The sequence below is a fragment of the Neofelis nebulosa genome, chromosome 4 (assembly GCF_028018385.1).
Source record: "Neofelis nebulosa isolate mNeoNeb1 chromosome 4, mNeoNeb1.pri, whole genome shotgun sequence".
NCBI lineage: Eukaryota > Metazoa > Chordata > Mammalia > Carnivora > Felidae > Neofelis > Neofelis nebulosa.
In genome coordinates, this window is record NC_080785.1 from 88,245,634 (window position 1) to 88,273,396 (window position 27,763).

The following is a 27,763-nucleotide window of genomic DNA, read 5'->3' on the forward strand; positions in this document are numbered from 1 at the left end:
TTGTAGGTGATTTTTGATTTTTATATATTATAGGGGATTCAAGGTTATTCTTATAAAAATATTGCTTGCCCTCACGCACATTTCCTTCTAGTTTCTTGAGTAGGCAAAAAAAGGGGGGAATGTTGGAGACAACACAAATAATGCTGGTAATCAGCAGCCTCTCTAATTTATGCATCAGTGAGTAGATTGGGTACAATAGGACACATGTCTCCCCTTAGTGATCAAGTCCCTTGAATGTCTGAACTTTAAAAAAAAAGCTTGAGAATCGCTAAAGGCAAAAGAGCAACATAGTAATGCTTAGGTACAAAGTATAGCTCTGCCTTTTATTTGTTTGACCTTGGGTCTTATTTACACTGTTTAAACCAATTTCCTTATTCATTTTTATAGTAATGGGGTATTTATGAGGATTAGATGAGAGAGTCAACATAAAATAGGATTAACACAATACATGGCAAAAAAAAAAATTATTAAGCAATATATTTTTTCATACTAATACAGCTCCCGATCACAAAAGTCTTTCCCCAAAGATTTTTCCATGAGCTGGGGAAGAGAACTCTGATAAGGGTTTTATTTCCTAGCAACAGAGATCTCTCAGGGTGCCTGTGTAATAATCCATGCTGCCAGCAACTGCTACAGAGGCCTTCGAGAAATCTCTGTATTGCTGTTTGGGCTCTCCAGGCCATTAAGACTCTACTCATCTCTTTAGAGTTGAAAGTTTTAGACTCCAGACACAAAAATGTCAGAAAGGTCCCTTTATTCTTTGCTAAGTATAGACTTAATGTTTCTTTTACCTCTTTGTGGTTCAAACCCTATCGGGTTGTGGAGACCATTGTTTGGGTCTTGTTCCCTCTCTCCCACTATGCTTTTCTTCCTTTGTATTGCCTTTCTTGTTTTTCCCACAAAGGGCCATACGTTGAAATGTTGGTTGTACACAATTGTTTCAAATATAAACAACTAGATATTCTTTTCATGTTTATGATCATAGTTGCTACTTATTTCTCCTTGAGTTAAAGGAGCCTAGACTGTATCTCAGCATGATGCTCTGGAAACACTTCTTGGGATCCCTTCAGGCTCTGGGGTTAGTAGAATGATACATATCTTATGCTGGAAGCTCTCTTGCAAAAGAGCTGTAGCTAATTTTCTCATTGACCAAGAGTTTGCTACTCCCCCAGTTCAGTGGGACAGACGTCTTTGATTTGCAAAGCTTGTGCAATAGTTTTAGATTCCATTGAGTATGGGGTGATTTGTATGTAGAAATGTTTCTTCTGATGGCAGTAATTGGATTTTAAGAGCCATATCATACAATATTTTCTTTTTTTTTTTTTTTTGGTTACATTTTATTTTATTTTTATTTTTTTTTCATGAAATTTATTGTCAAATTGGTTTCCATACAACACCCAGTGCTCATCCCAAAAGGTGCCCTCCCATCACCCACCCTCCCCTCCCTCCCACCCTCCATCAACCCTCAGTTTGTTCTCAGTTTTTAACAGTCTCTTATGCTTTGGCTCTCTCCCACTCTAACCTCTTTTTTTTTTTTTTTTTCCTTTCCCTCCCCCATGGGTTTCTGTTACGTTTCTCAGGATCCACATAAGAGTGAAACCATATGGTATCTGTCTTTCTCTGTATGGCTTATTTCACTTAGCATCACACTCTCCAGTTCCATCCACGTTGCTACAAAAGGCCATATTTCATTTTTTCTCATTGCCACGTAGTATTCCATTGTGTATATAAACCACAATTTCTTTATCCATTCATCAGTTGATGGACATTTAGGCTCTTTCCATAATTTGGCTATTGTTGAGAGTGCTGCTATAAACATTGGGGTACAAGTGCCCCTATGCATCAGTACTCCTGTATCCCTTGGGTAAATTCCTAGCAGTGCTATTGCTGGGTCATAGGGTAGGTCTATTTTTAATTTTTTGAGGAACCTCCACACTGCTTTCCAGAGCGGCTGCACCAATTTGCATTCCCACCAACAGTGCAAGAGGGTTCCCGTTTCTCCACATCCTCTCCAGCATCTAGAGTCTCCTGATTTGTTCATTTTGGCCACTCTGACTGGCGTGAGGTAATATCTGAGTGTGGTTTTGATTTGTATTTCCCTGATAAGGAGCGACGTTGAACATCTTTTCATGTGCCTGTTGGCCATCTGGATGTCTTCTTTAGAGAAGTGTCTATTCATGTTTTCTGCCCATTTCTTCACTGGGTTATTTGTTTTTCGGGTGTGGAGTTTGGTGAGCTCTTTATAGATATGTCTATAGATTTGTCCGATATGTCATTTGCAAATATCTTTTCCCATTCCGTTGGTTGCCTTTTAGTTGTCTTGGTTGTTTCCTTTGCTGTGCAGAAGCTTTTTATCTTCATAAGGTCCCAGTAATTCACTTTTGCTTTTAATTCCCTTGCCTTTGGGGATGTGTCGAGTAAGAGATTGCTACGGCTGAGGTCAGAGAGGTCTTTTCCTGCTTTCTCCTCTAAGGTTTTGATGGTTTCCTGTCTCACGTTCAGGTCCTTTATCCATTTTGAGTTTCTTTTTGTGAATGGTGTGAGAAAGTGGTCTAGTTTCAACCTTCTGCATGTTGCTGTCCAGTTCTCCCAGCACCATTTGTTAAAGAGACTGTCTTTTTTCCATTGGATGTTCTTTCCTGCTTTGTCAAAGATTAGTTGGCCATACGTTTGTGGGTCTAGTTCTGGGGTTTCTATTCTATTCCATTGGTCTATGTGTCTGTTTTTGTGCCAATACCATGCTGTCTTGATGATGACAGCTTTGTAGTAGAGGCTAAAGTCTGGGATTGTGATGCCTCCTGCTTTGGTCTTCTTCTTCAAAATTACTTTGGCTATTCGGGGCCTTTTGTGGTTCCATATGAATTTTAGGAGTGCTTGTTCTAGTTTTGAGAAGAATGCTGGTGCAATTTTGATTGGGATTGCATTGAATGTGTAGATAGCTTTGGGTAGTATTGACATTTTGACAATATTTATTCTTCCAATCCATGAGCAGGGAATGTCTTTCCATTTCTTTAAATCTTCTTCAATTACCTTCATAAGCTTTCTATGGTTTTCAGCACACAGATCTTGTACGTTTTGGTTAGATTTATTCCTAGGTATTTTATGCTTCTTGGTGCAATTGTGAATGGGATCAGTTTCTTTATTTGTCTTTCTGTTGCTTCATTGTTAGTGTATAAGAATACAACTGATTTCTGTACATTGATTTTGTATCCTGCAACTTTGCTGAATTCATGTATCAGTTCTAGCAGACTTTTGGTGGAGTCTATCGGATTTTTCATGTATAATATCATGTCATCTGCAAAAAGCGAAAGCTTGACTTCATCTTTGCCAATTTTGATGCCTTTGATTTCCTTTTGTTGTCTGATTGCTGATGTTAGAACTTCCAGCACTATGTTAAACAACAGCGGTGAGAGTGGGCATCCCTGTCGTGTTCCTGATCTCAGGGAAAAAGCTCTCAGTTTTTCCCCGTTGAGGATGATGTTAGCTGTGGGCTTTTCATAAATGGCTTTTATGATCTTTAAGTATGTTCCTTCTATCCCGACTTTCTCAAGGGTTTTTATTAAGAAAGGGTGCTGGATTTTGTCAAAGGCCTTTTCTGCATCGATTGACAGGATCATATGGTTCTTCTCTTTTTTTTTGTTAATGTGATGTATCACGTTGATCGATTTGCGAATGTTGAACCAGCCCTGCATCCCAGGAATGAATCCCACTTGATCATGGTGAATAATTCTTTTTATATGCCGTTGAATTCGATTTGCTAGTATCTTATTGAGAATTTTTGCATCCATATTCATCAGGGATATTGGCCTGTAGTTCTCTTTTTTTACTGGGTCTCTGTCTGGTTTAGGAATCAAAGTAATACTGGCTTCATAGAATGAGTCTGGAAGTTTTCCTTCCCTTTCTATTTCTTGGAATAGCTTGAGAAGGATAGGTATTATCTCTGCTTTAAACGTCTGGTAGAACTCCCCTGGGAAGCCATCTGGTCCTGGACTCTTATTTGTTGGGAGATTTTTGATAACCGATTCAATTTCTTCGCTGGTTATGGGTCTGTTCAAGCTTTCTATTTCCTCCTGATTGAGTTTTGGAAGAGTGTGGGTGTTTAGGAATTTGTCCATTTCTTCCAGGTTGTCCAATTTGTTGGCATATAATTTTTCATAGTATTCCCTGATAATTGTTTGTATCTCTGAGGGATTGGTTGTAATAATTCCATTTTCATTCATGATTTTATCTATTTGGGTCATCTCCCTTTTCTTTTTGAGAAGCCTGGCTAGAGGTTTGTCAATTTTGTTTATTTTTTCAAAAAACCAACTCTTGGTTTCGTTGATCTGTTCTACAGTTTTTTTAGATTCTATATTGTTTATTTCTGCTCTGATCTTTATGATTTCTCTTCTTCTGCTGGGTTTAGGCTGCCTTCATACAATATTTTCATGTTCAAATGGAATCAAATGTGTGGAAGTTCAACACTTTGTGATTCAAAGTCATTGAACGTCTTCCCAAGTATGAACAATTTCTTCTATTTCAACTACCAAATGTTCCATTTCACCCAGACAAAATAGCCACTGCAGTTGAGGGAGCCACATTAGCCCTGGTAAGAGCAAACAACTATGCTTTTTCAGAGTGAACATAGATAAGCAAAGGATTAAACAACATCATGAACTTGAGTCTTGAAGGGGCCACATATTTTGTGTAGCATTTCCAATTCCACCAAGGATTTGAGCAGAGAAGGAAGCTGCTTTAAAGTCCTCAGAGCTGACTCCAAACAGCTGCAAGTGTCCAGGCCTTACCACTTCTCTAATCAAAGTTTTCAGGACCAGGTATCTTGGGAGCTCCTTGGCTAAAAAACAGTACCCTGTTCTAGAAGTTGGGAGTCAAGACAAGCACTCTTGGAGCCTTACTAGTCCAAATGCTGGGACTCTCCAAACCACTCTGCTGTGGGGACTGCCCTTCTTTATTGCTAGACAAAGATAGAATCAGAGAATTCTAGGCCTCTTTCCTGCTGGAGCTTAGCAGGGGTGGGGCTATGAGGGAGACTGAAGTAGTTTGGCCTTTTTAGACGATGAGATGGACAGACAAGCCAGTTCCCTTCTAAGCATTAGGACCATCTCTCTGCTTCTTGCTGGTAGGGACAGCCAGGCTTGGTGGTAGAAAACAAAAGATGCCTTCACTGTCCTAGCTTAGGTAAAGGAATTTTTCATAGATCCAACTAGTTAATTAGAGTTTCGCATTGAGTTTTAGTGGTTACGCCTAGCTACTAGTAAAATCTTACTTTGCCTTGTTTGGTTTTCTTCACATATTTTTTTTACCTAGTCACCTTGCAAGAGGAGAGTGAGCCCGTCACAGGCAACATTAGGATATTTCTAGATATCTTGGGTCTCCTTAACCAAACACCATTATTTATCACACTTTAACATCCATACCATAATTAGGTTCAGAGAGACCTGTGCCAGAAAGTCTCCATTCATTCTTACTTAAAATCCCACTTATTAGAAGTTCAGTGATATTATCTCCCCAAACTAGTGATTATCAAAATGTAATCAAAAGATTAGAAGCCAGACTCCTTTGTGTAATATGTTATTCATTCATTGCCATCTACCCAAAGTTCACTGTTTAATGATATGACAAGGCTGGCAGGGACCACTAGGACCGTATTTCATGATAGCCTCTTTCAATGAAGTTAATCATACCCATATCAGTCATCTCCAGACTTATTAGGGAGGGTTGGGTCTCCACTCCTCTTCAAAAATTTTCAAAGACCTGCTTCTTTATTTCTGACCCCACTTCAGTTGGCTGCCTTCCTCCCTGTGGGCCCACTGGTCCCAGTGGCAGTGCCTATTTTACAAGTAATAATTTTTGTGTCCTTTTTTTTTTTTTTTTCATTTTAATTTAACATACACAGCCTTGGATCAGGAACCATTGTCTTCCTCAGGCTTCAAGTGAGTTTGGGCCCCGCGTTGGGCTCTGTGCTGACAGCTCGAAGCCTAGAGCCTGTTTCGGATTCTGTGTCTCCCTCTCTCTCTGCCCCTCTCCCACTCATGCTCTGTCTCTCTGTCTCTGAAAAATGAATAAACCTTAAAAACAAAAATTAAAAAAAAAAAAACTCACGGGATAGACACCTGAGAACTTCTACCTGTGTATATTGCTCATTTCCCCAACTTTTATTTCAGTGGAAACATTTTGCAGATTGAGGGAACCAGCACTTGGGCTGTAGCAGTCAAGCCAGAATGCTTTACTCTGACCTCACTCCTAAGGGAAATCCCTAAATGAGTAACAACCATCAGGCAAATAGCTTTGAGAGATATGTGGCTTAGGGTTAACTGTTAGTAATTTATACTTAATTGTGAACTGGTTTAATCTAATTATTTTTAACCCCTAGGGGAGACTGACTGACTGGAAGTATTTTGAGAGATGAGTAAAGAAAGAATAGTGACAGTTCTATAAGAGCAGAGTTAAGGCTTTGAATACCTGCATGGTCAAGGAAGGAGAAGTCCTTGAAGTAGAAGGGCCAGTGGGAAAGGGATACGAAACTACAAAGACCGTTTTAGAAGAGAGCTTCCCCTGGTTCAACTCAAAATGTTGGCTTCAATTAGGCAAAAACTAAAATGAAACTTTGTAACTCTGAGAGCCACTATGTATTACGAATGCCATAGTCATGTATTCTGTTTTCTCAGAAAGTAGTTCTCAAAGCTTTTCATGTTTCAGGTTCATACTTACATGGAAATAAGTCTGCAGTATTGCATCTTAAGAATCCGGAGTTGTTTGCAGCCTATCTGAAGGTCCTCGAGCATTTGGTCAGTAAGCAGGACACAACCAGAAATATCCAAAATGTGCAGGTAATGGCATTTTGCCGATAACATCTCCATTGCTGAGTCAGTAATCTGAACACACAGCCAAAGTGAAGTACTGATTATTCCCATGAACTCCATCCCAGGGAAGAACAGTGAACTAGTCAGTTTGGGCTGCTGTAACAAAATACCACAGACTGGGTGATTTAAACAACAGACATTTGTTTCTCACAGTTATGGAGTCTGAGAAGTCTAAGATGAGATTGCCCACAGATTGAGGGTCTGGTGAGGACCTTCTTCCTGGTTTGCAGATGGTTACTTTCATGCTGTATCTTCACAAGGCAGAGAGACAGCTCTAATTTCTTCCCATTCTTATAAAGACAGTAGTTGCATCATGGTGGCTCCACACTCATGACCTCAGTCTAAGCCTAATTAGTTCCCCAAAGCCTTACTTCCTAATGCTGTCACACTGAGAACGAAGGTTTCAACATATGAATGTGGGGGGCAGGAGGGAGGGAGACAAAAATTGAGTCCATAACAAACAGAATCACAACCCTTCCCAGCTTGTCACATGATGGGCCTATAACGCATGTTAGTGATTTAACTATTTCCAGAACACTAAAATTATGTTTCAGGTAGCAGCAATAGACTTTGTGATCTTGCTGTTATAACTTTCATATTAGAGTTCTCTATTTTGGATGGGTAACTTCATCAAAATTTCCTTAGTAATACCCATCACGCCAATATGAACAATTTATGAAATGCTGCAGTAATGGAATTTGGCTTTAAACTTGAAATCCACTCTAAGGCATCATCAATTTAGAAAACTAAGTTTAATAATATAACATGTTGCAAAGCTATAAAATATATATATTCCCTGAAGTTAAACCACAGACAAGGTCAAATTGCCATGAGAAGGGATCTGGACATCTCTGATGGTTTGTGTGTAGAGTAAAATGGTTCTGGAAGGGGACAAGTAGATGAAACAGATGTTTGTAGGCAGGGGAAGAAAGAGCAGAAGCCACAGACACTGCATGAATCTGACTCTGAGAAATTCTGCTGAGGGTTCCAATATCTTGTGAGTTTGCCCAGATGTTATACGGAGATAATTCAACTCTCATTCTTAGATTATTTTATTTACTCAAAGTCTAGCTTTTGAATTCATAGCTGTACTAAGACTTGCTGTAAAATCAGTGAGATTACTTTCCTCAAAGGAATTTTTTTTCCAACTGGATTTAATTTCTTATTTTAAATGTTTGAACATTCTAAAAAACATGCCATGAGGCTTGGCTCTTGTTCTTAATATAAAGTTGAGGAAATTATGTAGAAAACTCTTCAGTTTGAAATGTACACTTTCCAAGTTTGGAAAATAGATGTTGTCATTGTCTAAGCATGACCTGTTTTCAGAACACGTTCAGGACCAAGGTTTAACATTGTGCCTGATTCTCACAAAAATACCTCCATACATTCCTGCCATACTATCTTGGTCTCTGAGGATCTGATGTCATTGGGGGGAAAAAGCCCTCAGAATTATAGGCAAGACAATGAGGTGATAGAAAAGTCCAGGACAGGTAGAGCTCAGAGCACTACGTTTTATTGATTCTGAAGGAGTGAAAAAGGAGCCTGACATTTCCTGTAGATCAGAAGCTCAGATGTTTAATGACTGAACAGATGTTGTTGGGACTTATAGGGCTGGGAACTAGAGGTGGAGGTGACTGGGTAAATTCTTAGCTCCCAGTCCTGATCTCAGTCCTACTGAGCAGAGATTCTATTATTCCCATTTTAGCACTGGGAAGGGTGGGGTCACAGTACTGCTTACCAACCTTGGAGGTTGGCTGGTTCCAAGAAAAAGCTGGCCTTCCAGGAGATGGATAAGTGACCATGCAAGATTGACCCATGGGCTTTTGAGAAACCTAGTCTAGGATGATGAGCCAGACACTAATGTGTTTTATAGCTCATCAAAAGCAATGTAGGTGGAAATATAACACTGTATGTCAACTATACTGGAATTTAAAAATTAATTGAATTTAGTTTAAAAAACCAATGTAGGTAGAATATATTAGACTGGACCATAGCTTTATGATTTCTCAATGAGGAGTATTCCTATTGGCCCAAATTATGGTCACCACATCTTCTGAATGAAGATACTTATTTGATTCACAGTGGTAGTAAGGCTAAACCCTTCTTCTCTCTTACATTGAGGTTCTAGAATAATTTACTCCCTTTCCTTTTTTTCATGCTGGATCTTTGATATAGGGTGATTTGTTTTATAATATCTTATTTGTGTAACATCCTCCTTAGTTTCTAGGCTGCAAGACAGTATCCACTGCACAGTGTATAGAAGAAATTCCCTCAGCTTCTCCTTACCAAAAAGCAAAAACAAAACAAACAAACAAAAAATCCTCTGCCCAATTCCTATTCTCACCAGAGTCTTTACTTCTCTTATTCTCCTACTTTCCCCTCTAATTAATAGAGCCACTAAGAGGCCCAGCCCCCATCTGCATCTGCTTTGTGGCCAGGGCAGTTCACAGTGAGCCATGTGTTGCCCATGTGTTGCCCATATGTCCACGTGTCTGTGTGCAATGAAAACAAGAACGCTGCAGAGGGTCCATGGTCAGTGTGGCTAAGTATGCTTAGTTCCTTGACCCACTTCTAGAGCCAGATGATGCTGACCAATAAGGCATTTGGTTTCTCTAGGTCTAAACAAGTACATTATTAAACAAGAATTTTGTTGTGAACTTTCTAAATTAATTTTGTCATGATTTACCACATCTTTCCCCCCACTGCCTTCTCCTCCTTACTACAGCACAGTTAACTATGGAGGAATTAGGCATTTCTAGCATCCTTCAGTTAATCCACTAACCACATAGAAGCTGACTTTTTAGACGAGCTAGAATGCAGGATATCTTGAGATTTCGGGTGGTACTTTACTAAAAAGAAGCCCATCAGTGTGCACAACAGAAGACAACAGGTTAATGGTCATATAGTTTCTGAGGATTTTTTAAAAAGACTTTTTAGTTTTCTTCCCTCTGCATATTTTGTTTCCCCCAAGTTTTCCTATTAATTTGTTTTGGTCTTTATCTTCCACTTTGGAGGCTTTTCTATTATGTCTGGTAATCCTTGGCTGTCTGCTATTAATTAATAGCAGAAGGGCTACACACTGATTGGAAGGGTTGAGTGCATGATCTGGGCCTTCTCTACCTAAAGCTTCAATGGTTCTATGGATTATTAGTTGGTAAACCTCCAAATGTCAATATTTTTCTGTCTTTCATCTTGTGCTAGTCAGTCTCCAGAAAACAGGCTTTCAGTCTCCTGCCTGGAGGGAAAGGTCTGGCAGCCACATTCTGGATGCTATGTTGGAATAGCTGTTGAGTGTCTCTGCATTTGGCATTCAGTCACTGAATTCCTGTTTTCACTGTTGTACTCAAACTCTGAATTTGCATGGTATCTCCCAGCCCAGCAAACCACTATTTTACTATTGGTAGAACAAATAATAGAGCAATTTTGCCCCCCAGAGGACATTTGGCATTATCTGGAGACATTTTTTATTGTCACAATAAGGGGGTGGGGGGGACCTGGTGCTACTGGCATATAGTGGGTAGAGAATAAGAATGCTGTTGAGAGAGCCAAAGCATAAGAGACTCTTAAAAACTGAGAACAAACTGAGGGTTGATGGGGGGTGGGAGGGAGGGGAGGGTGGGTGATGGGTATTGAGGAGGGCACCTTTTGGGACGAGCACTGGGTGTTGGATGGAAACCAATTTCACAATAAATTTCATATTAAAAAAAAAGAATGCTGTTAAACATTCTACAGGGTCGTGTACAGAATAACCCCCCCCCCACAAAAGAATTATCTCATCCAAAATATCAATAATGCCAGGGTTGAGAAATCTGGGAAATTTAGGAAATAAGTATCCAGTCTTTTGGTGAAGGTAGAGAAGGGCAGTTGCCCAGAGGTGTGAGGTAGAGGAGGAGACCTAGGATCTGTCTACTTCTCAAGAACTCTTAACCCAGTCTTCCTTATTTTAGCCACCCTCTCCACCCAGTTCCAAAGGTAAACAGTGCCACCAAGTTTGAAGATCATGGTATAAATCAATCTTTTCCCCCACAGTTTTCTCTGTTGCTGGCTTAGGATTCAAAACTGCCTCTGTCTGCTAAATTCTATTGGTCGATCTGGTTTCAAGCTTCCAAAACTTTCTTGATCTTGTCTCTTCTCCTGTTTTCCCTACCAACAGTTCTTCTGTAGGTCTATAAGGTTTTAAGAGGGAACAAAATTATATGTGTATATTCAATCTACCGTATTAATCCAGAATCAGAGATCTCTATTTCTTGACATGGAAATATGTCCATAGTGTATTAAGAAAAAGAGAGTAGGCTACAATGTCTTTTGGAAAGTATGATTCTATTCTTAAAAAAAAAAAAAGACAAAAACAAACCTTCTATAACTATTTCTAATCTCTGTGTACATAGAAACAGTTCTAGAAGATAAGTATAAAATGCCAACACTGGTTATGTCTGGATGGTGGTATGACAACAGATTTTTACTTTCTCCTTTTTGTTTTTATATGTAGTCCAGAGATTTTACAATAAGTGCATATTTCTTTTATAAACAGATGTCAAAAAAATTATCAAACACTAGAAATAAGAATGAAGATGATTACATGTATTTTCAGTTTCATACTGGAACATCTTTAACAGGCTCACCAGAGGAATTCTATAAGGAATTATGTCTTTGTTTGGCATATTAACTAGTACCGATTAGGGCCTAAAGTCGATGAAGTTACATGTTATAACTTGTTATATTTTTGTCCAGGGGAGATAAAAATTATTTCTTTCTGGTAGAAACTATAAATCCAAGGTTATGGATTTATTACCTTATAGGACATTAACCAACTTTGGATCTAACCTAAAAATCATATTCCAACATTCTTTTTCTTCAGTTCCTATAAATATCCAGTTTGATCAAATGCTGTATGAACTGGTTTTACCATTTTACTGGTCCTCTCATTAATGAATTCATAAATCTTGACACGTTTTTATATTTGAATGGGAATTGTTTTTAACTTTTTGAAAATTCTACTTTGACACAAATGAAATCATAAAGCCATTTCCCAGTTGAGGAAAGAGAAAAAAAAATGTAATGAATACCTCAGGCATAGCAAAGAAAACAAATTCTATGATAACACTGACCCCTGACTGCTACCCTGCCTGGGTTCCTTGTCTATGTTTCAACTGGACACATCTGAGCTCTGACTCCTGCACTTACCTTTGGACAGCCAGCAATGCTGAGAGATGTGAGGGAAACACAATAAATGGCCAGTGCTTTAATAATATCATTTGACAGCTGGGAGCAATAAGAGACATCCAAGTGTTCTAAGATCAGTGAGCCTTTGCAGAACGCCTGCAAGAAATTTCAAAGTCAAAGATTTTTTTTTTCTCTTAGTCTTTATTCATCTAGAGCCATCTTACCCACAGCAGCTTGCTTAGTATGCATGTCAGTCCCTGAAGTATAGATGTGTTACATCTTGTTGAAAAAAAAAAAAGAAGAAAAAGCTATTACATCCTTTTTTTTTTTAATTTTTTTTTCAACGTTTTTTTTTTTTTTTTTTTTTTTTTTTTTTTTTTTGGGACAGAGAGAGACAGAGCATGAACGGGGAAGGGGCAGAGAGAGAGGGAGACACAGAATCGGAAACAGGCTCCAGGCTCTGAGCCATCAGCCCAGAGCCTGACGCGGGGCTCGAACTCACGGACCGCGAGATCGTGACCTGGCTGAAGTCGGACGCTTAACCGACTGCGCCACCCAGGCGCCCCTCATCCATTTTTTTTTAAACAAAAGATATTCACACACCAGCCTAACAGCTTAGTAGTATACAAATTCCTGTTAGCGGAATTTGGTATTCCTGACATTAGCTCTGAGATTTTACCCATATGGTTAGTAATTATTAAAGTTATATTCAGCCAAATGAGTGGAGGAAAAGAATCTAGGGGCAGAATTAGATGGCAGACACTGTGGGGTAATGTAGTGGGAAGACCACGGTCTTTGGCATCAGGCAGACCTTAGCAACTCCATCTTTCTGAGCCTTAGTTTCTTCTTTTTTAAATCAGGGAAAATAACATCCACCCTCTAGCATTGTTCTGAGATACCAAAATGTTCATCTGAAATTTCTAGGGCTAGAAAAATCCTGGAAATCATTGGAAATTCTTCCCTTTACCTTAGTAGTTATTAATTTTCATTCTCCCTTTTCAGTTAAATAAAGACAAGAACTGAGTGATAAGAAGAATCCATGAGGAAAAAGTTTACAACCAAGCAGTTATACAAAAACAAAATGATCCACAAAAGTAAAATTGCAGTTGTAAAAATATACTAAGATGGATAGGAATTAGAAACCATGACCAATTCCAGATATACCAATTCCAGATATTGTACTTAACAAAAGTCCCTCCCCCAAATTATAAAAATTAGAAATTATCAACATGTGCTCAGTCACTTTAGAGGTTTTTCCTTATTGGAAAACAGCTCAAATTCTTAAAGTACTAAATCAAAGACTTCAATAAATGATAGTTTACCATTAATATTAGATTTTAGTAACTAGTGGCTTACTAATAAGGCATTGCTTATTTGTATGTAAAAATGGATGTCCATTGGACTACATGTCATTTTCCTTTCAGAACTGAGGGAAGGACCTGGGCTGTTGGATCACTTGATGCCATCAGGATGACTCCAGAGGTAAGACAACCAGTGGGCCTCCCTCCCACCTGACTATGCCAGTTTCCCATCATTTTAGCCCTAAGGAAGACTGGAAAGAACTAGTCAGCCCACTATTTTCTTTAGCAAGTTATAAAAGAGGCAAAATTTCCATGAGAGGCAGTTTAGCATAGGAAGTAAAAAATAGTACTAAAAGATATTGGTGATTTAACCCTCAATCATGATCTTTTCCTGACCAGAATAGCCAACAGTGATTCCTTTTTCCTCTGACCTCATGCAGAATTTGTCTTCTTCAATTGATTCAGCAGTTACAGTATTTGATTTACTCCTGTATTGTGGCTAACTTCGTATGGAGATCAGTCTTCTTTAGCAACTAAGTGATGACAAAAATTGGAAGGGGCAGCTTGTTATGAGATAGTGAGGTCCTTGTCATTGGAGATAATCAAGCATAGAGAGAATGCCCAGTGGTGGTGCAAGGGGAATCTGACTTTGAAGGACTGGAATGATTGGTCTTAAATCTCAGCTTGGAGATTCAACACCTTTTTCAATGAGAATGCAGTAAGACTCTCAGAGGTATTGTGTGGAATTCTGCTAGCTTTTTATACCCTCTTTCACAAGCATCATATTTAGGATGCAGTAGGTTCTCAATAAATACTAGTTGGTTGATCCATCCTTTATAAGCATCTTCGAGAATATAAAGAATTCTGTTTTAATGATACAGGAATTCTTATGTCACAAGGAGTAGGGTAACATTGTTTTCTACTTAGAAAATGGACAGAGTTCAGGGAACCATAGAAAATTTAAGGCGGGAAGGAATATTTAAACTAAGAATAATTTATTAAAAGATGAAACAAAATTTGAAGGGAGATTCAAGGCACTTAGTGTCTGAAAACCCTTTCAGTAACATCTGTCAATGCCTTTTACTGCTTGAATCAGTTCTGCTTTAGGTCTTAAAAAAAAAAACAACTCTAATAGTCTTTGAAGTTGAACTTTCTCAGAGGTTTTAAAATTAAAGAATAACATAAAAACATATTAGAAGGTCTATGATACACTCATGGTAGCATTTTCATCCATGGAAAATCTGAGGCATAAAGACTGGTCTCAGGCTTTATGCTTGGCATAAGTCAGTGCAGATCTGAGAAGTCAGTCAGACCCTCTCCTCTCTTTGTAATTCACATTTTCCTTAAGACACATATAAGTCATAAGTAAGTTAAGTCTGCAAGCATGTTTCAACATAACCACTCATGAAATTCCATTTCTCCCCTACCGATAAGATTATTTTATGCTTTTCTGGCTCCAGTGATACAGATTCATATATATTTATCAATGCTGTTGATTTTCTTTTCTTAGAAAATGTCAGACTAAGCTTCTTCTAAGATGAAATATTTTACAGTGAAAATGGGGAGAAAATACAAAAGTTATCAAGTTTGGCTCCCATCCCACATATCAACCAGTTTTGCTGTGGGTTAACAATCTTGAAGAAAACTTCCAAATGTCTTTAAATCATTTCTTCTGTCTATCTTCGCAGCTGAGTCATAGTGTGGGAAGGCTTACTGACTACATTCCTAAACTGGGTATGTAGAGGAGACTGAGTTCCACTAACACTTATTGATTGTCACAATAATGTGCTTCTGCCAAAATCCTGACTTAAGCCACCTCAACAGGTGGCAGCTCTCAGTCTCAAAAAAGCTCCCCCTCGTGGTGCATACCCATTTTTGGACTATTTGCTTCATTTTTTCTTTTTCCCAATTAAAAATCTTGGGAAAATCTTGTAATGTCAAAAACCATTTTCTGTAATGAAGACTATTTTTGGCTGCTTCAAAGGCTAAAGTACAACGTCTACAATTTTAAGTTATAAACTGAATTCAAAACTTCAGTTTGTTGGGCCTCCTATATCCTACCAAACATAGACTTGCTTTCACTAGGCATTAGAGCAGATGGATGTAGCTGTGGCCAGGGCACACTGAGCTGGGAAATATGGGCATTGCCACCAGAACTAAATTCTACAGAGCCCAACGCCTCACTGCTAGCAAAATGCCTCTCCTGTATTCCCACTGTCCCTGCCAGGGAAACCAGGCTGAGCAAGGCTCAGCATACTTCTTAGTATGCTTAGTAAATATGGAGGGGATTCTTAAAGGGCAAAGGCCAAAACCCAAAACAGGCGTTTCCGAAGATGCTTTCATGATGCAATTTGTTACCTAATTATATGGTGATTTGGGAGATAAGCTGTAGTTCAAGCCAGCTCAAATGTGGCTAACTCCACAAACTTTTCCCCAGTTCGTTCCTCTGGAAGAAATGCCTCTTCCAAATCCCTATAGCTTTTAACTTTTTTGTCTTTCTCACTTTCTACTTGTATTATAGCTATTTACATAATTTATCTCCTGCACTGACTGCAGCTTCTTGAGAGCAGAATCCATGCCTAATTTAACTCTTGCGGCCCCAACATCTAGCATGCAAAAGAGGTTCAAGATGAGAGAGTGTCAGAAGGGAATGGAAAATGCTGCTTAGCACAGGAGTAAGGAAAATGAGCTCCCATAGATTGCTCTTAGGACACTAAGTCCAGTCCTTCCTCACACCCTGTTTAATAACTGCAGTTCTGAAGGTGGCTAAGAGCACAGAGTCTGGGGTCCACCAGCCTAAGTTCATATCCTGCCACTTAGAAGTTTGTGTCTCTGGATAAATTACCCTACCTCTCAATTCCTCAATGATCTCATCTGCAACAGGAGAATAACATGGTACCTTAATATGACACCTACTTCATGGATTTGTAGGGAGGATTAAGTGAGTTAATATGAATACAGCAACTGAACAGTAGCTGGCACATAGTAAGCAGTCGGTAAATAGTAGTCATAAGAAGAGATCAAATGTGGGGAAATTAAACAACAGAAAGGGTAAGCACTCAAAGAGAACGTATATCGGAAAGAAATCCTGGAAAAGCATAACAAAAAAAAATACCCTTGAATTAGAATTTGTGGGGAGAAATTTCCAGAACAGTTTCAGGTTTTAGACTCTATCTCCAAAATAAAAATAAGCCCAGATTGGGCTACTCAAAGGTCAATCAGGCATTTCTCTTGTGGCCTGTAAGATAACCTACACTTTTTCCATTTTTCTAAGATAAGTAAAATTAAATGGGTGCCCAGTGGCCCAGTTACCTGGCACTTCCCCAGGGGTTTCTTTGGGATAAGAAGGGCATGGAAATTATCTAAGCTATACTAATCAGCCTGAAAGAATTGATAGGTTTCTGTTTACACAGCCAGCCACTCCACTTATTCTCTTTCTCATTCTTTCCAAGAAAATGGCAACTCAGAACTTTCACTCCGAGGGCTAAGTCATACTGTCCTCCTGTGACCTCTTCCATTTAAAGATCTCTAGGAAATAATGAGTTCATGAGCCATCAGTGCTGCTTTGATCTCCCATTTGGTGGGGTAATGAACTAAGAGATGATGTAATCAAGGGAGGCTACTGGTTCAGCAGAAAACTTAAGGGGCCTGAAGTTGGGTTTGTGATCTTCAGAAAGTTACTTAACCTCAAGTTGTCTCATCTATAAGCAAATGGAAACAACCATTAACCTATCTCACAGGCTTATTGGAAGATAATGTACTCCAAAAGTACTTGACAGACATAGCACCCTTTACAAATCTTGGTTTTTGCCTCTCAGCAGTGGAACCAGAGAGGTCTTAGAACAATATTGTCTGCCGTTTAAGACCCCTGAGAGCACATCCTCACTATCTTCCATATGTTGAAGGCTTTCAGATGAGGAAATATCATGTGCTAAATTTAACTGGAAGCTAAGAGAGAGGACAATTAGAAGTCATAATGTGGAAAAATCATAGCTTCTGTGAAATATGCCACAGGTACTCAGTTCATGTCAGGTGAGGCTTAGTAAGCAAGGCCTAGGCACGCTACATGACAGAAAGATCAAACACAGATTGGCCACTTATATTTAAGAAGCAAAAGAAGCATAAACTCATACTCTTGTGGGAAAGTGGAATTTTGATGTTTATTTTTTGTGCCCCCCTTTTTTTTTTTACCGTCATACAATCTGACAGTTCTTTAACTTTTGGCAAGTTTCATCTTACACAGGATAAACTCATGTTCCAGGGACAGCTTACATGTTGGGAGAGTCCTCCAAAGGATTATCTTCCTTTTGACATATTCTCTTATAGTTCTTCTCTGTGGATGCTCAACATGAAAATAACAGATGTGTGCTTTCATTTAGAAGTCTATCTGCTTCACTTGTCCAAAAATAGTTCTCCCCAGTGGGAAAGGGCAAGAAGCCAGGATTGGTGTTGGGTATTCTCAGTTTCGGCTATTTATCAGCCAAAGAAACATGGTACCCATGACTCCAGTATCCCTTGGAACCTTACAGACTGTGGGAAAACAACAAGCTGTCAAATCCCACATCCTTTGAAGTCTTGCAAATTTCTAATTCTATTGAATTGCCTCCACAATTGGGAACACACTAGGTTGAGGAACAACAGAGAATACTGAGCTTATTTCTTTTGCTCACAGCCTTAGGTAGAGAGAATAATGCCTAAGTGTCTTCTGGGACCTTGTAACTCTCTGTTAATTCCAAGTGTCTTAGGTGTGTTGGTTATGCTGTTCTATTATAGATTCTAGGAGACAGTTCTTGGTATGGATATCTATGAAGCACAGATTTCTGTAACAAAGATCTTAGTTGCTCTAGGTTTTGTTGGAGTTGCTTTTTCCACAAGGTAGCAGATACCTTCCTCTTAATTCTACCACAGGAATTCCATAGTTTCCTCTCCCCAAACCCTGTAAAATGATTCTACACCTGGGACCTTCTGGGATCTTCATCACAGAGAGTTTAGTCACTTATTTCCTAATAGTAACCTGGAATATTGGAGGAGGCAAAGAATTTTAATGAGCAGTATGGCCAAGAGACAGTGTCCAGATGTCTGAATGTCCTATCTCCCCACACAGAAGATTTCAGAGCTTCCACTGTATCAAAGGCCAAAGAGTAAAGCCATTTTGGAAAAGGATCCTCTGTTTGTTGCTTCCCTCACAACCCATAAACATAACTATATCCCTGGAGAAGAGGTGGAGTTATTGAAATCTCATACTTTGACAGTTTTTGAATGATTTAATCTTAGAAACCAAATAGAAATCAATGTTGGTTTTTTAAAAAATTGTTGCTATGTGGAACCAGCACATCTAATCCATCTTTGGCATTATAAGTCAGTACATGTCAAAGGCCACTAAAACCTCTAAACCACCAAGGGGGTGGAGTCTTTCAACTGATGAGAATGATTGATGAAAATCTTGCGTGAGCAACATTTTATAACTAGTCAGAAAGTTTAGTGATTCAAAGTAAGAGTTTGAGATCAGAAAAGAATCTCTGGAGCATAATCCACTTGCTCCTAGGTAAGAATGAACCCGACGTGGATGTTAGGTCAAGACATGAACCCAGTTCTTCTTACAATTTATAGAGAAATGTCCAGAAGAGACTGTCAATGGGCCATTCTTGGAGAGGAGGACTCAGAAATGTTGCTGAATGTTGCAGGTACTCCTAGGCCTTTTTGACTTGAGTATCCATGTATGCTCCTCAGTTATAAGAGTTTCAGTTCTCTAGCACAGGTAATGCAGGATACAGGACAGAGAACCCTGAACCCTCGGTCCCCACTTGGACTCAGCCTGTAGCAGCCTCACATCTACAGAACCCCTTGACTTGCTGAACAGTCCTGGATTGGGCTGAAAACCAATTGAATAGTAATGGATCTTAGTCTGCTGCTCTCCCAGCCACAGAGTAGCTCTTGATTCACCCATGCAGCCACCCTTCCCAGTCCTTATTCCTTGATCCCTCTTCTCTACATCTCTATTTATAAATCAAGATAAATCAGTTACAAAGTAAAGGTCAAATAAAAAATAAAATCAAAAGTTTGTAACAAGAGAATGGATAAAAGATGTTAAAGGTTAAAAGACAAAAGGAACTCGTAATCTCAAGTGTCCAAGCACTTAGGTCAAGATTAAGGGTCTCAAAAAAGAAAGACTGTAAGAGAACAGTGAGAAAAGTGGATGTTCTAGCATCTCTACCACTGCTTATACCCCATAAACAAAAGCTGTCAAGTATTTTTGCGATCATCAGAGAATATGACATTATCCTAGGCTACAACTAGGTTGTTAAAATTCATCAGTGGTGCCATTTGGGAGATGTCAGTAAACTGCTTGAGAAGGATATATGCAACAAATCAGGCAGAAAAGACACTAGGGAGTAGATAAGGCTGAACCACTACCACATGCCTCTTATTCTTCTTATGTAGTTATAAATACATCCACTGCATTCCGGCTGCAGGGCTTTAAAACACAGATATCCATCTCTATTAGAGAGTCTTTTGAGATATGTATATATACACACATAATAAAAGGTAAGAGGAGACCATGTTTGGGTTTGAAGAACAGTGATATTTATCTAAGTCTGAATCTTCTCCTCCTCCCCAAACCATAAAATCTATAAAGGGAACAAACAAAACTACACAGTACCCATATTCTCCCTATTAGAAGATAGAGAACAACTACAACCTTCGAATTACCTGTAAGTAGAGTAAAAACATATTCCAACGGAGCTCCCTTAGCCTGCCTGCAGCCACTACAAGCCTATGGATTCAGAGAGTGGGAAAGGGGACTCTGTCCTAAGAGTATAAGGGTAAAGAGAGCTTAGAGAGGAAGCACAGACAGAATCACTCACAAAGAAGACAAAGTGCAAAACTAAACGTCAAAATACTGAATAGGACTTGGTAGTTCATAGCACTGGCTACATGACTTAGCTATGGGAAAGAGCTTGAAAATGAGGGTACCATAAATCTCCCAGGCAGCCAAGTCAGATGGACAGATGTCATCCGTAACCATGTCTTCACTTCCAAGCCTACTGAAACTCAACAGTTCCATGGATTTTACTACTTAAATGTTCTCCAATCCATTCCCTTCTCTCTAGTCTCACTGTTACTGTCCTTGTAGGCCTGCCACTCTCTCTCTCCTGGACTATAATAAAATCCTCTTACCTTATATTCTTTCTATAAATCTTGAGAGCTGTCCTCTCTCCCCTCTACCCTTCAGTCTAAATTCCACATTTCTTCTTAAAGTGATCTTCCAGTGGGTAAGCTTTCCCTGGCATTCCCACGCTGACTTAAGTACCACAACTGAATCCTTCTGGAGATTTCTTTATTACAGTATAATAGCTAGAATTATCACTTTGGAATTAGACATTATACCCTAGCTCATGTGTTTATTTGTTTCATGACTTTGGGCAAAATTCTTAACCTCTTTGAACCTCGATTTCCTTATCTATAAAATCAAATTAAAAGTATTACCTACTTCATAAGGTACTTAATTAATACACAGAAATACTTAGAACAGTGCCTTGCATATAGTACATGCTAAATTAACATTAGCCAACAATCAGCACATGGTATTGGATTTTTCTTTTTATAAGCCTATTTGACTAGGCCTTGACTTATTAAAAAAAATTTTAGAATGATTTTTGTTTTCAAAAAACTGACAGATTACCTCAGTGTCCACTGCATAGAAAATCCAGTTCACATGTTCTTAGTTCAATCACTGAGCAAGATTTTCACAAAATAAATCTGAATGAGACAATTTGAATATTTTCTTACATGAAGGCATAGAGTTATTCATCTACGTTGAACTTAATCATTTCAGTTTTTGCCAACTCAGTGATTGCAAATCCTGGGGTTGTACTAAGGAAACTTAAGAATCTTTATGAATGGACATGACCAAAGTACCTGAACTTCGGGGCAGCCGTAGGCTCTGCCTGTATGAGCACAGCTAGCTCACCAGGCTGCACACTGCAGGGAGTTCAAAGAGCAAGCTCCTGACGCCAAGGGCAGTGCTCAGCACCGATGGCTGCCTACCTGCCCAGCTCGCCAATAGCTTTCTGCTCTTGGCTCCTGAGCTCTCCAGTTTCTGACTTCATTCCTGGACTCTAAAGGTCTGATTCAGGCCTAATTTACATTTATCATCCCTTTTGGTTGTTATTGATTCAGCCAGCATCCATGAATCCAGAAGCAATGTTCCAGACTTCCAGTTTCCAGTCTGTCCTGAGAGTTTGGAACTTATCACTTCTATCCTCAAAAGAAGAAAAAAGGTGAGTGAACTGAAAATCAACAACTCTTCTTAGATCTGTCAGATAATTGCGGTCACAAAGCAAACCACACTCTGAAAACTGGGAAGACAGGTGAATACAGAGAATCAGAGCTTACTAGGAGCAGAAGCCGGTGGCTGAAGCCAGTATCAGCTGGAACATTTAAAGGGCTATTGACTAACTGCCAGAAACTGAGAGTAGATTAGTTTGAGAGAAAAGTTTCTGGGGCCCAGCCTTAGCTGAGCCCCCATGCTTTCATGAGCTTATCCAGGAGACCCACCAAGTTCTCAGGATGAAGATCAGAGAAAAATGCCCTCATGCTTCCTACATGGGGAGAGGGAAAGTAATCATTGTAAGATACCTCCAGAGCATCTGTTCTCATTAACAAAAGCTTGACCTCAAGGGATACTGTTTTACCAGAACCTACCCAACACGGGTTTTATGAGAGCCAATCCAGCAAAGGGTCAGGGAAATACCCAAATCCAGCCCCTCTCACCTTATTGTCTTACCTCAGTGTAGCAGAGGCAGAGAGAGGGGTTGGAAGCACTTGTAAAGATCACTGTCCTGGGACACAGGCCCATTTGAAGACCGAGACTTAATCATATGAATATAGAATGAGACCTCCCACAACACATCTAACTACCACACAAATAGTGTTCCTGCATAATAACACCTTAACAAAAAAGATTAGAAATCAGACAAAATATGCTCTCAGGGTAAGATGGAATTAAACTAGAAATCACTAAATAAATAAGTAAATAAATATTTTTTTTAAAAAAAGTAAATAAACTAGAAATCACACAGACAGCTAGAAAATCCCAAAATATTCAGAAGTTGAGCAACACATTTCTAAATAAACATGGGTCAAAGAAGTCTCAAGAGGGTTGATGGGGGGTGGGAGGGAGGGGAGGGTGGGTGATGGGTATTGAGGAGGGCACCTTTTGGGATGAGCACTGGGTGTTGTATGGAAACCAATTTGACAATAAATTTCATATATTAAAAAAAAAAAGAGAAGTCTCAAGAGAAAAATTTATGCATATTGAAAAAATATGTTTAATATCATAATCCCAGTGAAAAACAGCGATCCAATTTCTTTTTAACTGGTTTGTTCTCTTATTCTATTTTCAAGAAAATAGCAATTGTATTTATGTAGTGTTCTAGATTTTTTAAATGCTTTTACATATGTAAATTTATTTAGTCATTTATATTTAAGTGCCTCTGAAAAATACATGATTCATTCATAGAAGTAAAAACTAATAAGCTGTTTCTTCCAAGAACATATTCTAAACTATCTCCTTAGCATTAGAGTAGTTTGGCTGTCACGATTACCTGCTTTCTGACTCTGGTTAACTAAGGTAAACAAATTATCAAACTATTATGCCAAATATGTTTATTTTTTATTTACTAGTATATGTTAGTTTCTATTTCATTAAATAAAATAATAATCATAGTAATAGGCAATATTCATCATGCATTCTGTCAGAAACCATGCTAAGTACTCAGATGTTTTATATCATTTAATCCTCACAACAGGGAGACTGTTTTATTATACACCCATTTTTACAAGTGAAGAATCCAAGGCCCAGAGGAGGAAACTAACTTGTCCAAAGTCACACATCTTGACAGACTAAAACTGTAAACTTCTGTCTGACTCTAGAGCAGATGTTGGCAAACTGCCAAATTTTTACTTGCAGGACAAACCTTGTCTGTCACTGTTTTTTATATGGCCTTCACTCTGAGAATGGCCTTTACATTTTTAAGTGGTTGAAAAAAATCAAAAGAAGAATAATATCTCATGCCATGTGAAAATTATATAAAATTCAAGTTTGTCCATAAAGTTTTATTGGAACACAGTCACTGTCATTTATTTATGTGTTGTCTATGGCTGGTTTTTACTCTACGGTAGCAAAGTTGAGCAGTTGTGACCACAAACTGTATGGCCTACAAAGCCTAAAATGTAAACTATCTGACCCTTACAGGAAAATGTTACAGAAAGGTTATACGAAAAGATGACTCCTGTTCTAGGGTGCTAGTTCCTGTCTGCCTCACAATTATAGCCACTATGGGAGCAATGAATTGTTGTGGAGCTAAGTGAATTGTGTGCATAAGATTATGTAGCTATGTAAGAGGCAGAATCAGGATAAAAATAAGGATTTTGGATAGCTAGGCCCACATTGCCAATATTATATCCATTGCCTTTGCTATCAGAGAGCTAGTCTATACACTTTTGTAAGAAAAGATCCTTTTAATTTACATGGATATTTAATTTTTAAAATTAAAATATAAACAAAAAGATAATTATTTAACAGACTAATTTTTATGATTTGCTTTGCATATTGATCACTAACTATCTGGTCTTAGCCTAGAAATATATAATCTTACAGCATCTCTATATGTGTGTAATCTAACATACACTAAAATGTGTACACATATTTAATTTACACACATATACCAGACATGCAGATATACACATAGTTGCATGTAAACATGCAATCTAACATATGCTAAAACGTATACACATTTAATTTGCACACATATACTATACATAGGTATACATTTACATACATATCTACATGTAAGCACATATGTACGCACACTTTTCCCTGCATATACATGTGTAAGCCCTTGTGGTAAGTCATAACTAACCTTGATTTTTTCCTCTCCAATGCCCTTTCTTAATCAGCTATCTCAACTTACAAACACGGAAATAATAAAAAAATTTTGTCTAGCTGCAAAGGACCTACATATGGTCGTATATATGACCATTACAAAAATGCATTTACAGCATACTTCATTCCAAAAACAGGGAATGAGAAATATAAACGAGATAAAGGGAGTAGAAAAAGCAACTAGAGAAAAATAAAAGCAACTAGAGTAAATAATTACATTTGTTCCATTGGTTCTATCCAAGTAACAAGACAACTTCCATTTTCTCTATATTGCAACATCCCAATTAAACCAATTATTTTGCCAAACTTGACAGTTTGTTATTTAATTAAATTCATAAAATGTTCAAGGAGAAGTTTTCCTGAGAAATGCTCAGTTATGACTGCATCAAACATCTTTTCCAAAATGCGTGTGCCTTTGAAGAGCACCAAATAATTTTAGTCTAACATGATCACTAAATGTCTAATGTTCTCAGACAAAAGACTGAAGCTGGAAGAAGTAATTAAAACCAGATCCTAAGTCAGTACATCTGAGACTCCAGACACTTAATCTGCATGTGCTGCGGTTTCCAGTTAAACACTAAAATGAGGTAATTTTTTATTCTGATTATGTTCATGCCTCTTGCAAAACCTAACCAGGGTAAAAATGTTTATCTCATTTTTTTCATTAAATCATGATGTTGAATGTAAGTTTCAATGTCTTGTGCTAAAAAGAGAATCTCCCATAGTTACCTTTTATAAGTAACAAGAAAGCAAATTCCTGACAAATTGTGGATAATGTAAATATCTCAATATAATCACCTTATTTTACTCCCTTCCCCTCTCTTTTGTAAATCCAAATAAGGAGTTGTGAAATAGGTTTCTGTGTCATTTTCTCTTCTCACCTTCTTTGTCTCCTCTCTTTGGGGACTTAATACTTGGGCTGGAGGAGGCACAGAGGAGAAAGATTGTCATATACCCAGAAGTATGAGTATACTGGGAACCTTAGAAAGGTAAAACTGATTAACAGCCACAACATACATATACACACCAAAAGCAGGAGAAAGAGAAAAAAAAATTTTTGTGAACTTGAATAGAATAGCTGATCTTATGTAACTAATAATTAAATAATTTTGTATTTCCGTGCTCCTGTATTCCCTTTTTTTATTTTCTCTTCTAGATCACTGAAAAAATACATACCAATTTTTTTAAAAATTACATTTTTTTCCACTCATCTGAATGATCATGTAGTTAGCATATGGAAGAAGGCTTTTATTTAAAGTCTAAGAGTGTCTAAAAATAGTGTAATTTTCAGGTTTCAAGGACCGAAAATAAAAATGCCTGGAACCCATAGAGTCAAAGAGAAATGGCAAAAAGCTCTGGCTTCCTAATACTTAGCCTCGTATTTTGTTTTGTTTGTTTTAATGTTTACTTATTTATTTTTGAGAGAGAGAGCACAAGCAGGGGAGGGGCAGAGAGAGAGGGAGACAGAATCTCAAGCAGGCTCTGAACTGTCAGCAAAGTGTCAGATGCAGGGCTCAATCTCATGAACCACTCATCATGAGCTGAAACCAAGGGTTGGATGCTTAACTGACTGAGCCACCCAGGTGCCCCTAGTCTCATATTTTGATCAGCACTTTCTCATCCCATGGAATGTTTTAAAAATTAGTTAGTAATTGGTGTATGTTAAGAGTCCATGTCATCACCATGCTAGGTTTCCAGTGTAATTGATCACCATATAAAAAATATAGCCCAGGGAGGGGAGGGTGGGTGATGGGTATTGAAGAAGGCATCTTTTAGGATGAGCACTGGGTGTCGTATGGAAGCCAATTTGACAATAAATTTCATATATTTAAATATATATATATAGATAGCCCAGTATTAGAAATGTTAATATTTAACTGTTTTATTTTAATAACCTTTGTTCTGTCACCTTGTCAAAGACCTTTTAAGAGCCTGACTTTATTGTATTCATGGATAAAGTTTTATGTAAATGTACGTTTAACTTTTAAATGAACTGTAGTAGGGTAAATCATTGTTTAACCTTAGAAAAACCTTTTGGCTTTTTCTCTTAGTAGATTACAGGCATCTAAATGTTTTGTAAGCTCTTTGTTAAAACCTTGTCCTATATGGAAGTTGTTAGTCCTTATTTATCCCATGAGTCTAACACTGGGAAGAGAGAGAGTAGAGAGGAAAAACGAGAAAATAAATTCCCTTAGTCACCTTAGGCTATGGAGACCTGTCTAAAGTCCAGTTTACCTTGTCTCAATCAGGATATTTATAATCCACTTATTTTTTCTACTCTGACCTATAAAGTTTGTTCAGTTTGTGCTTAAATTTTAACCATAATTCTTTAAGAGAAGACCTTAATTATCTTACCTGAATTCCAACATCGGTGATTTTGTAACACTCAGATAGAGAAAGTTCCTTTAATTTTTTATGTCTGGAAAGTGTCAGCAAACCCTAAAATATAAATAATATAAAGATCATTTTGTGATTATAATTTAGTACAAACAGTATATGTCTAGTAAAATAACAACTTTTATGCAAAATAGTTTAGCTTCTGTCTTATATTTCTTTACACTTGTAAAATTACTTTCATTAGGCAACATTTTAAATAAAAATTTCAGGTTGTCTCTAATGTTTTATAAAAAGTATGATAGAATCCTCCTGAGGCAAGGGAAATAAAAGCAAAAATAAGCTATTGGAACTACATCAATATAAAAAAAACTTCTACACAGCAAATAATCAACAATACCAAAAGGCAACTCACTGAATGGGGGAAGATATTTGCAAATGATATATATGATAAAGGGTTCGTATCCAAAATATATAAAGAACTTAACACTTAATAAATGAGTAATCCAATTAAAAAATGAGAAGAAGACATGAATAAACATTTCTCCAAAGAAGATACCCAGATGGACAACAGACATGAAAAGATGTTCATCATAACTTGTCATAAAGGAAATGCAAAGCAAATGAGATATCACCTCACACCTGTCAAAATGACTAAAATCAAAAACATAAGAAATAAGTGTTGGTGAGGATGTGGAGAAAAAGGAACCCTCTTATGCTTGTGGGAATACAAACTGATGTAGCCACTGTGGAAAACAGCATGGAGGTTCCTCCAAAAGTTAAAATTAAAATTACTATGATCCAGCAAATGTACTACTGAGCATTTACCCAAAGAATACAAAAATGCAAATTAAAAGGAATACATGCACCCCTATGTATATAGTGGCATTATTTACTATAGCCAAATAATGGAAGCAGCCCAAGTGTCCATTGATAGATGAATGGATATACATATATATATATATATATGTATATATATGTATATAGTATACATATATATATATACATATATACTATATACATATATATACGTATATATATATGTATATTGTATATACATGTATATACATGTATATGTATATATATATGTATGTATATAGTATTCCATTGTGTATATATAAAGTTACCATGTGACCCATATGAATGGAATATTA

The 27,763-nt window shown here is 37.8% G+C and overlaps 1 protein-coding gene and 1 long non-coding RNA gene across 4 annotated transcripts in view; one reads left to right on the forward strand and one right to left on the reverse strand.

Moving 5' to 3' along the window:
* The window catches only part of FBXL13 (F-box and leucine rich repeat protein 13), a 214,883-nt gene that overhangs the window by 6,145 nt on the left and 180,975 nt on the right, over positions 1–27,763 (reverse strand). For both annotated transcript variants that reach the window (XM_058725326.1, XM_058725325.1), the window contains 3 exons: positions 26,631–26,714; positions 12,048–12,182; positions 6,712–6,875 (listed from right to left, as the gene is read on the reverse strand). In XM_058725326.1, coding sequence (XP_058581309.1) covers positions 6,712–6,875; positions 12,048–12,182; positions 26,631–26,714 — 383 coding nt within the window. The remainder of the gene's footprint in view (positions 1–6,711; positions 6,876–12,047; positions 12,183–26,630; positions 26,715–27,763) is intronic.
* The window catches only part of LOC131509509 (uncharacterized), a 60,536-nt gene continuing 39,488 nt past the window's right edge, over positions 6,716–27,763 (forward strand). Inside the window, exons 1-4 of one of the 2 annotated variants that reach the window (XR_009260543.1) lie at positions 6,716–6,830; positions 13,451–13,508; positions 21,509–21,609; positions 24,749–24,962. This is a non-coding gene — a long non-coding RNA (uncharacterized LOC131509509). Of the gene's footprint in view, positions 6,831–13,450; positions 13,509–21,508; positions 21,610–24,748; positions 24,963–27,763 lie in introns of those variants that run through there. The other variant, XR_009260544.1, reaches the window with a different exon arrangement.